This window comes from Magallana gigas, chromosome 3 (genome assembly GCF_963853765.1).
Source record: "Magallana gigas chromosome 3, xbMagGiga1.1, whole genome shotgun sequence".
NCBI lineage: Eukaryota > Metazoa > Mollusca > Bivalvia > Ostreida > Ostreidae > Magallana > Magallana gigas.
Window position 1 is genome coordinate 7,419,748 of NC_088855.1, and position 13,105 is coordinate 7,432,852.

Sequence of the window (13,105 nt, forward strand, 5' to 3'; positions counted from 1 at the left end):
GGTGCCTACACTTTACTTACACGTAATATAATTTACTTGTATTTATCTAGTAAAACATGGTTAAAAACTTTTTTTAATTGTCAAGATATACACGAGTGCAAAGTGATAACATCTGAAAATTGTAATACTGATATTTAAAAATCAAATTCAACCTTTTGATTTCGAGCCATAAATCGATATTTTGTTTGTAATTTTAAAAAGATTATTGATTTCGTTATTTGCTGGGACTAACTATTTTTCTTATCATGTTGTTATTATCAGATATAAGTACATTGTCATACTCGCTGACGTGTATATTATTACTGGTGTATATCGAATGGGAAAAACCACCAGAGCACTAAACAACTGTTACGTCTCAAGCTAACTTTAAAAGAAAGGCATTTTCATTTTTTCGACATGGGGATATAGCTCAGTGGTAGAGCATTCGACTGCAGATCGAGAGGTCCCCGGTTCGAACCCGGGTGTCCCCTTATATTTTTTCTTTTCAAATATATTTGGAACCTTCTCCATACTGCATACTTATTTCGAGTATTTAGTTTTTTCAAACTGGAGTAACCTACTGTTTGATATTTTAAACGAAAATAATCTGTTGTTTGCGGTCTATGACATGATATGTATACCATCATACCATATGACATTCCAAGGTAAAACATCTATATGATAAAGATAACAAATTATACAATACAAATCAAAGTTATGTTATACAAATAAAATTTAAATTATATATTTAATAGAAATAAATCAAATATTGCAAATGGAATATCATTTGAAACATTGAAAATTATACATTTATATAGAAGGGGAAAACAAGAAATTATTTAAACAGCTGTTACTTCATGGGCTACCTTAAAAGAAAGCATTTGATCGCTTGAAATATGGGGATATAGCTCAGTGGTAGAGCATTCGACTGCAGATCGAGAGGTCCCCGGTTCGAACCCGGGTGTCCCCTAGTAATTTTTTTATTTAGAAATCGGTCACATGGACCCATACAGTGGGATTTGAGGTGGTATGGGACACCTCCATATTGTGACGGACTTCCTTACGAAATGAACAAAAAAATCAAGTATAAATTATTTTATTTTCTTTACTGAAATTGTTATGAGTTCCCGGTGGGCCTTTTATTATTGTAACCTATCCTGAACATTTTAAAACATATTTTTTGGCCAAATATTGTAAAATCTGAAAATTCTAAGCAGGTGAAAGTATTAATATTACAATTTATCTTTATTCACATTAATATCGACAGGTGTCCCATACCACCTTAAAGCGTGGACTTTCTGTTCAATTTGAATTTTAATTCTGGGATATAAATACCATCTAACCAAGGGAAAGAGAATTCTTTTCCATGGTCTTTGTCTTTAAGGTGGCTCTATACACCACTTTTTGATGACGCAGTACGCAAAAAAGTAAATCTGGAAACATGCATTTCCGGTACTGGCTGATTTAAACTGAGGTGAATTGTATGGGAACCGCTATTTTGAAAAAAATGTTAAATGGATAGATTTAATTTGATAATTGGAAAATTCATTACTTACAAGTAATGTGGTATGTGACACCTTCACGTTGTGTGGTATTATTTATCGAATTAAACAATAAAATCAAGTATAAATTTTTAAAGAGTTTCTTTAGCATCATCGATATGTTACGCCGTAGCGCAGTGGGTTAGTGGGTTCACTACAAACCTGTAGGTCATGTGTTCGATTCCCGTTGAGAACAATAAATTTTTTAACTTTCAAAAATTTTTAAAACGTATTTTTTGGTTGAATACCGTGAAAGAAAATTCTAAACAGGTGAAAATATTTCAATTATAATATACTTTAATGCACATCAATATCGACACCTAACGGGGATGAGAGGGTTGCTTTGAATTTCTCTCAGGTTGAGATACATAAATCCTATTAGCCTAGTCAATGTTCCCCTTTATTTATTTGACTTAGTTTTGCACTAAAGCGAATATATTCACTTATACAGGGCACAGTCTATAATGAAATATGCATGTATTTATCATTCCAACATTATATTTAGGAAATTTTCTTCAACTCAGAAATGAAAAGTCCCCAAGGTGTTTGGGCCTTGGGACTTAGGAACGATAACCCTTACATGAGGAACTTTCATACCAAATAAAATTTAAAATATTTTTTGTGTTTATTTGCAATTGTTTTCATTCAATTTTTTATTTCACATTAATTAAAATACATTTTCTTATAACATCAAGCAACTTTTTCAGATGATTTGTCAACAGAGTAAGAAAATATGAAAAATATGTTTTGGGGAAATACTAAAAAAAATTGCAATAATAACATTTTTGAATGTTAAGAAGTGTTATATTTTTTTTTATGTGTCCGAAGGAAATATCCATCGTATGACAAAATAATTTCTCTCAATTTGTTGATAGCTGTCTTTTTAAAAAATATTTTACAAAAACACGAAAAAACATTAAAAAATTCTTTAAAAATACCTATAGTATCCCTATCGTCATTTTAATATTTGATAAGTATATGTTTTGTGGTCTTCTATTGAAAATTGGAATAAACTGTGGGTATATAGAGCCACCTTAAACGCTAATCAGAAAAATCAGTTAGATAGAAAGGGTTGCAGAAAGAGCATGGTTTTTGCAAACATTAAATATTTCCTTTCTAAATTACGTTCATCTAACTCGATTAGCCTGTGCAGACACAGTTTAAATCTACTGACAAAAATTACATCGCATCAAAAAAAAGTAATTAAAGATTTGAAATGCTGTTTGCCATAATTCATCCATGTTTTTATTTCAAAAAATCAGTTGAAAGAAACTAGTGTTGCTTTTGTAACACTAACAGTTATTACTGTAATATAGAGCAATACATTGCGTGTTGTTCATATATAGTAATTTAGGTGTACATTAATTGAAGGGCAATAGAAATCTTCAAAACTACAATTACATGTAGCTGGAGAAAATTTGTAGGTCAGTTCAATATACCCATGTAATGTATATAACTTAGGGATTTGTAAATTAAAAAAATATTTATTACTTTTATTTATGACGGTATGATGAATAAATAATTGTTTTTTAAAAAGGCATTCAAGGTGCACTTCTTTCAGACAAATTTCTAAAACCATGATTTTATTTGTCTAAATATGTAATCTCTATTAAATAATTAAATGTTGTAGCTTGGCGACACTTCAGTGTTCAATAATTTTTTTCAAGGTTGATTTTAATGTCTGATAACGATAGGGGCCTTTTAAGATGATGCCATGGAACTAAGTATCGCTTTCAACCTATCACCTTTATACTCACCAGAATCATTTTTGTTTGCTAACCAAAATGTAGATAAAAGAGAATTTGGAAACATGTACATGTTAAAATGTGAATAGGACTTAAAAACGAAAGTGGTGTAATTCTTTTAGCTGTACACTAATTATAACCAAGCTTTTTTTCATACGATCATTTCTATGTATAGACCGTAGTTTTAAAATGTTATTAAGTTCTGGAAGCCGTGGCCTTGAGTTTACTTCGATTATAATTCTTAATTTTAGATAGTGAAAATGTCTTTAAGTTTCAAACTGGAAAACACGTAAAATATGTAACAGTATACTTAAAAGAAGCACTGTTCATAACTACCAAGGGGATATAGCTCAGCGGTAGAGCATTCGACTGCAGATCGAGAGGTCCCCGGTTCGAACCCGGGTGTCCCCTAATTTTTTCTTGTTAAATACATTTCGCAAAGCACTAAGTCAATAAAAAATAAATGTCAGTGACTAAAAATCATAATTTATCAAAAGCTGGATTTCATAGCCAACAAAGAAAAAATGAGATAGATAACAAGAGAAACGATATCACAGAACCGGATGTCGCAGATCCGGTAGTAGAGACCGGTGGAACGGCACATCGTCCCGGATATGGACCAACACAGGAAGCGTATGCTAGCACATGCGTAATGTAGTTTTGTTCATGAGTTCCTACAAACAAATGGGACATCGGACCTGACGCATAAACTGGAACATCCTCACCAGCATGTGTCTCAGAACCCAGGGGAACAACTCCTGACTGTCGGAAAGTGAAGGCCGCTAGAACAGAAGAGTTGTCGTCAACATTTATCCATCTTCTATAAACTATTTCAGGACATTGTTACATAATATTCCTCACAATGGTATAGTTTGTAAACTGTAAGCTTGTTCAACAAATGTTGCAATCGTTGTTTTGCTATTCATTAAGTTTAATGGCTCATAAGAAAAGTTCTCAGAAGTTGTTATAACGGAGCATCTTGTGTTGATTCTTTTAAGATTGACTCGTTAATTAAAAAAAATAACGCGAGTTTTGTAACTGAAAATTGGTGATGCAAAATACATAGTAATTCTGCGCTTGTCCTTGCGGTCACAACCTATCAAAATTATCTGCATAGTAGTACATGTACTTACTGGTATCTATACCCGTAAGATTCCTTCTTTGTTGTGGTCCGTTACCATAGGTCAAGGTCGTGTAAGGCATATCGTCCTCTCCAATCTCCGTGTCAACGACCCCTATCAGAATGAAGGTCATCTGGTATTAAAGCACGTAAAAGTCCTGAAAATCAGCACGAGAGAATTGAATCTTTTTAACAAACCTAAAATGTCATTTCCCCGACTAGGGTATCCAGCCATCATGAAGGCGTGGGAATGGTCAGCTGTTACTACTAACAACGTGTCGTCATCATTCGTAATTTCCTTAGCAACCTGAACCGCTTTGTCAAACATAACGGTTTCCGACAAAGCGACGGCTGCCTGAGAGGCGTGGTGACCGTGGTCTATCCGACCCCCTTCACGAAACAAAAAAAAGGCATAAGGCTATATTCCGATTCAAGAATATTGTATAACAAGTAAAAGAATCCCATATGTGTAGACAGAATTGAAAGAAAGTTCCTGAAAATGTCATTCACTTCTTTTTACCGTCTTCCTTGGAAGACGGTATAAAGAGTTGAAATAATTTACAGTCTCCGGGTTGTGCACTTCCTTTCCTTTGTGATTGGTTGAAAATACATGATGTGAAAATTAACATTTATTTCATTGGCAATCGCAACTTCTCGGGCCTTTCCGGCAGGCTCGGAAAAACACCTCGAATGTATTAACATCGCCGGATGTTAGAATTTTATACAAAATGGAGTCGCTTCCCATTAAAATAAGTATCGGCTAGACAGTCTTGTATGTCGTTTCTGTGTTATATTTTAGTGTATATCGTTTACTTTAATGAAGTATAGCTCACATCTCAACAGATCGTAAAACGTGTTCTATTTATTTCAAGTTTTACAAAAAGGGGGGTTGTCATGGACGCCTAGGTAATACATTCGAGGTGTTTTTCCGAGCTTGCCGGAAAGGCCCGAGAAGTTGCGATTGATTTCATTGGTTGAAATACTGTTCGGCGCAAGGGAGATAATTTTCTGATGATCTTTTTCACGTACGACTTAACAAATTTCGTAGATTTCAAATCTTAAAAAGTGATAAAACGAAAAAGCAATACAAATTGCTATGAATGAAATTCAGCCTTTGGTTTTCAGGTCCAACTAGTTGAAAGTAACATTCTACGATATCTATTGAAATTATCTGTTTTTCTTTTAGCATTGTTTATTCAAATATTTATACCAAAATGTAAAAAAAAAATTTAAAAAAAAATTGATGCGGTATGCCTAATATCGGTGAAGTTTTTGCACCTTAGATAGATAAATGCAGTGGTATAACTTTGATTTTATCAAAATAATACGAGTCTACGACCCTACCTAAGATCTCTTTCATCCTATAGTCGATCTCAATTTACAAGCTCGGGTACACAGTTCTCAATTTTAGACACGCAGGCTTAAACAACACATGGCACAAAAATGTTCGGATAAATCCACTCGCCATGCTATGTAGAGGAAGGTGGTATTTGTATATACAAGCTTTTCTTTTAAAAAAGATTGGTGAGCGAGCGCTGTAGCAATCATAAAACACAGAAGCTGATTTCTAAAACATTGGTTTAAATTTCTGAATCGATTAATTAACAATAGGAAGGCACAGTGGTGTACTGGAATTGTGCTGGAGCGGGGTCTCAATTTAAAATTGTGAATCTAGAGTGGGCTACACATCGGCAATGGCATAGCTCATTGGCTGTGCCTTAATCATTATGTACTGTTTTGTAGCAATCGTATCTTCTCGGGCCTTTCCGACAAGCTCGGAAAACATATCCGAAGTTGTCTTCCGAACTTGAAGGAATTTAAGATAAAGCTTTCTACATGTTATTTATTATAATATTGAAAATAACTTTGCATCATAAGACCGAAGCTACTGTTACTTTTTGACATTAACGATAAAATACAAAACCACGTGAAGATGATAAAACGAAATTAAAATGGTACAGTTTATCTACAGTAGTACAGTATTCCCAGAATCCCCTACTATGGAGTCGAGCATGCGTATTCCAGTGAAAAGGACTAACGTAGTTGCTATCGCTCGAGAGAACTGTCTTTGATAACTAATTGCTGTTTAGGGTTTGTTCTAAAGACGGTAAGCTTTTTAAAAAAAGTTAAACTTGTTATTTACAAAAGTCACTTCATTTTACCTTCCACTAATAGGAAGAAGCCTTTGTCGTTTCTTCCGAGGATTTCTATGGCTTTCTGCGTCATTTCCGCCAGTGATGGTTCCCCGTTAGGGCCTGTGTCACGTTGATACTCGTATTGCATGTGGGAAGATTCAAATAAACCTGAAAATACACAACCTCATTCACTGATCTTTTTTATTCGGTTGTATATTTTTTGGTTGGCTGTTTTTTTATAATTATATCCTCTAGAAAGGGGTGTTTTAAAATGGTGGGTTTTTTTTTTTGGGGGGGGGGGGTAAACATTTAAAGATTATGTCATATGAATTTAAAGAAAGTAAAATATCTTTATTACATTACCTAGAACGTAGTCTGTGGTCTGTGGATTAATGGCATTAAATCCTTCGTTATTCCACACGTAACTATGGGAAACGTTTTCTTCTTGTTTCCGCCTCAGCCATTCCTTTAATCAAAAGGAACACAATACGTCATAAAACAATTGGAGACGCCGGACAGCGTGAAAGACATTGAACGTTCTTATAATTAATATGGATATAGCCACCAAAGCAAGAATAATTCATTAACTGGTACATAAATGATTCGGTAAATTTTCATTTTCTTTAAGATTTGGTGAAAGTTTTATTACATCGACGAGGTCCAAGTCCCATCTTTGATAGGATGAGGTCCTGTTCAGCTCTGGATCTGTTTTGTTCATTGACAAGAAAAACCTGCGACCGCCACCCATTAAAACCTGCAAGATTATAGTCAGGCATAAAATATGGCAAAATCTGTAAAATTACACGACCCCAACAAAGTACGGTAAAGATAGAGCAAGTAAAATATCAAAGATATCGCATAGGTCATTCGAAATTCTTATGTAAATACATAACAATTTGCTCAAACATGAAGTTGTCAATATCCAGGAAATCTATGGGAAAGTTTTGGAGGCCATTCAGTTTTTTCATGATTTATATTGAATTTATATATTTATCTAAAAACGTAGATGTTAGGATAAATGCAAGAAGGAGGAAATATATTACTAAGATAAAGCTGGTGCAAATACCCTAAATATATTTTTGAGTAAATGTATGCTCGAAAGTATGTCTTAACTTTTCATGAAAACAATTACATTTGCGGTTTTATGGTTACTGAAGAGTATAGATAAGACAAAATGAGTTTATTCCAATAAATAGCCCAGAGTGCACGGAATATATGTTGCATATGAAGTTGGAAAAGAAATGCAAGACATCGCACCTCTTTTCAAAAAATGAAATCTTTTTTGTTTTCATTAAAATATATACTAGCGTTAAAATAATCGGTTATCTACAAAGGTATGGTTTGATGTTCAAGACTTCTTTGCAGCTATCTCTAACTTCATTTTCATCAATCCCACTTTCAATTAAAAAAAAAAATTCAAATGGGTATTACATGTATCTTGCCAGTTTCAGAGAGAAGGAACAGTATTACACAAACATTGAACCACGGTGGCAAACCAAACCAAATATTACTCAAACGTCTTCAGTTGATCTCTTTCATAACACATGTACTATTCGTTATTGTACAATACCAAAGGATGTGTTCAGTCACTGCTTTACATAACGTTTTCACGGTTCATTATCTTATACTACCAAATCATGTGTGACACTAAGAACCATTACTCAGCCGACCCTTACGTCAATGTCGGAGTTGTTCATGACGAGTTGGTAGGCGATGTCCGTACACTGGGGTTCCACCCCCTCCATGTTGGACAGACCCTCCCAGCCCCGACTTGCTGAGTGAGAGTACGCAGCCCCCGGGGTGGCGTGGGTCAGGCGGGCCGTCGTCACAACGCCAACCGATTTACCTACAAATTAGATCAAGCACGAAATGACTCGTAAGATCACGTGAAAACTTATTGTATTTATCTTTGGCTTTGTATATATGATAAAGATTATTTACTCCATATTTTTTTTTTTTTGAAATTACAATTTGAATGTTTTGGTTCTGATGCAAAACTCTCTAGGTGTTAAGATTTGGGTAACGAGGCAAAACCAGTTCAATGTCGTTTTTGACAGCCAAATGGTGCGTTGTAGAAAGAGTTCATGTCTCATAAAAAAGACTGGCACTGCGATATGATAATGACAATTATGATGATAGTTTGATAAAAATATTAGCAAAATTGCCAAGTTTCCTTTTTCACACTAGTTATTAGACTGACAATTGAAATTTTGAAGAAAAAATCATGAACCTGTATTTATTATGACATGTTATGCTGTCTCGGGTGTCGAGTTTCCAGTGCGCATATTTCCGGTTAATAGCCTACGTATTGTCGAATAGACCTCACACTGTAACATTTAGTGGTACTTGTCCATAATATGTAAACACTTACACTAAATACCGTCCGACGCATGGCATGACATTTTTAGCAGAAACCACGAATCTTGCAACTATGACCCAAAGGTTAAAATCAAAGATAAGTGCACAGTAATGCTTCACAATTGATAAAGATCATAGAAATATTAAGTCAGCAAATGAATTTTTATGTCAGAAAAAATTCTAACACACTGTTTATCATCTGTTGCAACCCAAATGACCTTTAGCATAATTGTTTATTATGAAGCATGTATGAATTAATCTAAGAAGGAAGTTGTATCTAAAGGACACACGCTTCAAAGATTCATAATTGATGCATGTATATATTGATACGTTTCTTTTCAGTCAGTCGTTAATAGAATATTTTTTTTGTTTCCTTCACACAAGTACATGACCATAGTGAGCACAAAACGCCGACTTCAAGTCGATAACGGAACAATTTGAAGAACAAGTAATAACCTCATATTATGATTGTAAAGAACAATCGCTTGTTTTATTTGAATATCATTTTATTTTCTATGAAATCAACGCTATTGAATAAAAACATATCAGTATCGAGTCGAACACAACAGTGATAATGCACTCAAGTTACAGTAACGTTATAATTTCAATAAATACTCTTGGCAGTATCTTTAATGACTTTGAGATCTCATTGAAGCAGTATGACCTGTTTTAGTTGAAAAATTTATACTCCAGTTAACTTTTTGTGCGCTTTACGACATTTTTGAAAATGACAATCAAGTCTTGTAGTTCACTGATAACCATAAAGCCTCAAGATCATCAGTTTACTAAGACATCACGCACCTTTTTGTTTAGACATCCGTAGGATGGAGTCTACCTCCGCTCCAATCGAGGAGGAACAGTTTTTGTAAGTTGCCGTGTCGTCCAACCCCAGTACCCCGGATTGAGCCTTCACCCCACAGAGGAAGGCCGTGGCTGTCCCTGCCGAGTCGGGCACCTGCTCGTCCACACTGTAAGTCTGGAAATTTATAAGAATTATCCTTTTTAAAATACCCTTATTAACGTCCATATCTGTATTATCACTTGATTTTAATACACTACATGCACTTAAATCCATTAAACCCAAATCAAATTTAATTGATTTTTAATCTAGTTTAATTTTATTAACCTTAAACCCAAAGAATAGATTTAATTATTCAAAGATGCATGTAATAAATGTGTTTTATATTCTGTTGATTCTCCTATGGATTCTCACAGTCGTTCTACCTTGACGAGCCCTATCTCTGGGAATTCTTCAAACGCCAGTTTTGCCTCCTCCCCTGTTTTGTTCTGTTGCTGCCCCTTATAGATCCGCGCCGCGGTGACTGTCGAGATCCCCATTCCATCCCCCAGGAACAAAATGACATTTTTAGCGATATTCGTGTTCCATTGTTTCTGTAGAACTCTTTTCAGGTTTTCCTGGGCCATGGAGTTCCAAAACTCTGCATCTAAACATAACAATCAATTTTGACCCAACAAAGTATGCTGTGGAATCATTTGATTTCGTGGTAGTTTAATTTTCGTGGAATTCGTGGGTATCTCTTATCCACGAATTAACATCCTCCACGAATTAATAAATTAGGGTTATAAAGTCATATTTCCTTTAGTAGGTATTAGAAAATACACGAAATTGCGTCCCAACGAACCTATAAAATTTCAGCAATCCACGAAAATTGGCCCCCACTAATTTTAATGATTCCACAGTATGTAGTCAATAATAAACTATTTAAAGATATTTATTAAATTTAAACATAGGTATCCAGTTGGCGGTTCTGTATATAACACCCATAAATGTTCTAATACTTCGACTTATTTGTGCACGTAAGATGACTGTTATTTCCTCGTTTTCTGTTACACTATTATGAACTTGACTGCATAATGATAACGATAAGGACAAGTACGCCGATACTAAGTGACTTGTTGTCCGAGATTTGTGTTCTCATCACCGTCCAGTTGTTTCCTAATTATCATTATTTATGATTATGTAGATATCATTTACTTATTCACTTTCTGCGCATTTTTTGTAAACAGATTGCAAATTGGAAGAATGATTACCTGGTTTTGCGGTTGCAATAAGACATAATCCAAGAAATAAGACCTGAAGAAAAGAAAATTAAACACCAGATTAAGTGGGTACTATTGGAATAAAGGTTAGATTAGACTAAAACATTACATTAAAAGACATTGAACATCTCCGATTCTGCTTCTCTTATAATTGTCGCATTCCCAATCAGAAAAAAAAATACTCATTCCTTTGCTTGACCTCCCTATAAAATATTGTCAGCGAATATCGCTAAAAACTGTTGGATTGAGAATTATGATAAATAATCATATTTGTTTAAAATGTTCGACATCCCTTGAAACCGCTGTCCATATTTTGTTTGCAATGCAAATTTTTTTTGTCTCGGAATTTGAAGTTTTATGATGATTCTAACAGTAAACCACTTCATGTATTTATATAGTTTCCTCTCACAGAATTTATTGCTTATGATCGGACCGTCAATCTCGTCCTTCTTACTGGTAGATCACAAATTATTCGGTTGTTTGTTGACCAGGGTGATAGATCTCTTGTGTAACGACCCTCTACCTACTTCAGAGACCCACCTGAGCTGATTAACACAGCTGAGTAAGAAGTAATCAAATTAAAATGAAAAACAGTAACAAAATCTTGGTTGTAGTCAATTGTCATCTCAAATCGGTTATGGCCGAACAACTTTTTATGAGCAAGCTATCATCAATTCTTAAGATTTTTTCTTAACGATACACTACTGGTTTTTTTTTACAGAATGCAATGCGCATTCCTTTTTTCTCTTTACCACGAAGTAAATTTATATATAAAAGTTCAAGTGAATCAAAATATTTCATATCGTCAAAAAAAGTTTTAAAGAATATCGATATCAACAAATTTTTATTTTAAATTCTTAGAGAAAAATAGCGTCAATAAATGAAGCTTAAAACAGATGAGGTGGTCATTCCCTTTTGAGACTCTTTAAACATTCCGGAAAATGCCCAGTATGGGTAATTTACAGTTACTAAATAAATAACCATTATATAGCAACTTATATCAAGTTGATATGTAATTTTTCACTACCTAGCCTCATGAACAGCGAAATATGGTACCCGGTGTCAACAAATGCTCATGTTTACGTTAAGAACATGTCAAAATACAGGACGGCTCTTTTGAAAATGTATTGCATGTTATGTAATACTTATTCTTTTGTCTGATTTCTTTCAACTGATTACGTCACATTTCAAACATTTCCAAAAGTTCAAATGACCCAGAATCATAAATGAATCGCGTGATTCTGTTTTGGTCCTCAGAGATTGTAGCTTGCAATTGAATTCACAGGCACAAGAGGTTATATGTTTTTCTGATACTAAAAACATATACCTTCTGCCTAATAATACACAAGGTGTATCATTTGGTAGAGAGTATATATTTTTAGTATGAAAAAATATTTAATGCCAGGCGCCTATGTTTGAATTGATCTAAATTCTTGATGCTAGTATATTACCGTAAACTGGTATACACAAAAGCTTTACCTATAGAAACCGCAAGGGAGGTTTATTTCGTAAATCAAGATTCGGTAACTGTCATTTGAATTGACAATCGAAGGAGAATGTAAATCGTAAAGTTGTAAGGTTCTAATGAAAAAAATAAGTAAAACAAAAATTATTTTCATTTCAACAAATCGGCCATAAATAATAACAGGGAATACATTAAGCGATTGCAGTTCACGTATCTTAGGCCTCGGTGTCATTTCCATAATTAACTCGGATGACTTATGAATCTTTATAATGAACGTTTAGGGATGCATTTCTTTGATGTCGAAGCATTATGATGTGCGAAGGTTGTCATCAATTAACATTCTACGTGGCTTTCTTTTCTTTTATTGTTCTCGCTTACAAATTGTCTTAATAAATTTCTGGAATTATTGCAATAGGAATACGGAACACAACTAATTATACTCAAAGGTAAAATTGATACAATATGAAATATATCAAAGTGATATTTAATACGAGGAAAAATTGAAATAGTTGACTTACCTTTAAATTGTTCATGTTAACAGCGGCCTCCGCAATAAACAGGTACTTGAAGCCTCCTCTTGGGTAAGTATACCCACAAACCCCTCTTCACCCGGATATCTGCCTGTGTCACAAGCCTACCCATAAGTGACGCGCCCGAAATCACTCGGCGCTTCTACAGATAGAGAATTTGCTGCAAGGTCC

At 34.3% G+C, this 13,105-nt stretch overlaps 1 protein-coding gene and 3 non-coding genes across 4 annotated transcripts; 3 read left to right on the forward strand and 1 right to left on the reverse strand.

Moving 5' to 3' along the window:
- Nucleotides 1-398: 398 nt before the first annotated feature.
- On the forward strand, nt 399-470 carry Trnac-gca (transfer RNA cysteine (anticodon GCA)). Its single transcript has one exon. It is a non-coding gene; the product is annotated as a tRNA-Cys (tRNA).
- A 407-nt stretch (nt 471-877) lies between these two features.
- On the forward strand, nt 878-949 carry Trnac-gca (transfer RNA cysteine (anticodon GCA)). The gene has a single exon. It is a non-coding gene; the product is annotated as a tRNA-Cys (tRNA).
- Nucleotides 950-3,604: 2,655 nt separating this feature from the next.
- On the forward strand, nt 3,605-3,676 carry Trnac-gca (transfer RNA cysteine (anticodon GCA)). The gene has a single exon. It is a non-coding gene; the product is annotated as a tRNA-Cys (tRNA).
- Nucleotides 3,677-3,735: 59 nt separating this feature from the next.
- Nucleotides 3,736-13,085, reverse strand: LOC105330261 (alkaline phosphatase, tissue-nonspecific isozyme). The gene is made up of 11 exons (XM_011431871.4): nt 12,923-13,085; nt 10,931-10,973; nt 10,103-10,323; nt 9,680-9,854; nt 8,197-8,366; nt 7,170-7,274; nt 6,884-6,986; nt 6,548-6,688; nt 4,584-4,775; nt 4,399-4,500; nt 3,736-4,047 (listed from the first exon to the last, which is right to left on the reverse strand). The coding sequence occupies exons 1-11, from the start codon at nt 12,935-12,937 to the stop codon at nt 3,770-3,772; spliced, it is 1,545 nt and encodes a 514-aa protein (XP_011430173.3). The 5' UTR covers nt 12,938-13,085; the 3' UTR covers nt 3,736-3,769.
- Between the last annotated feature and the right edge of the window lie 20 nt (nt 13,086-13,105).

What these genes read in the sequence shown, in the direction of transcription:
- LOC105330261 (XM_011431871.4), bottom strand. An exon ending in CAGAGATAGGGCTCGTCAAG is followed by an intron (nt 9,855 to 10,102) that starts GTAGAACGACTG and finishes ATAAATTTCCAG; the next exon opens with ACTTACAGTGTGGACGAGCA. An exon ending in TGAACAACTCCGACATTGAC is followed by an intron (nt 7,275 to 8,196) that starts GTAAGGGTCGGC and finishes ATAATCTTGCAG; the next exon opens with GTTTTAATGGGTGGCGGTCG.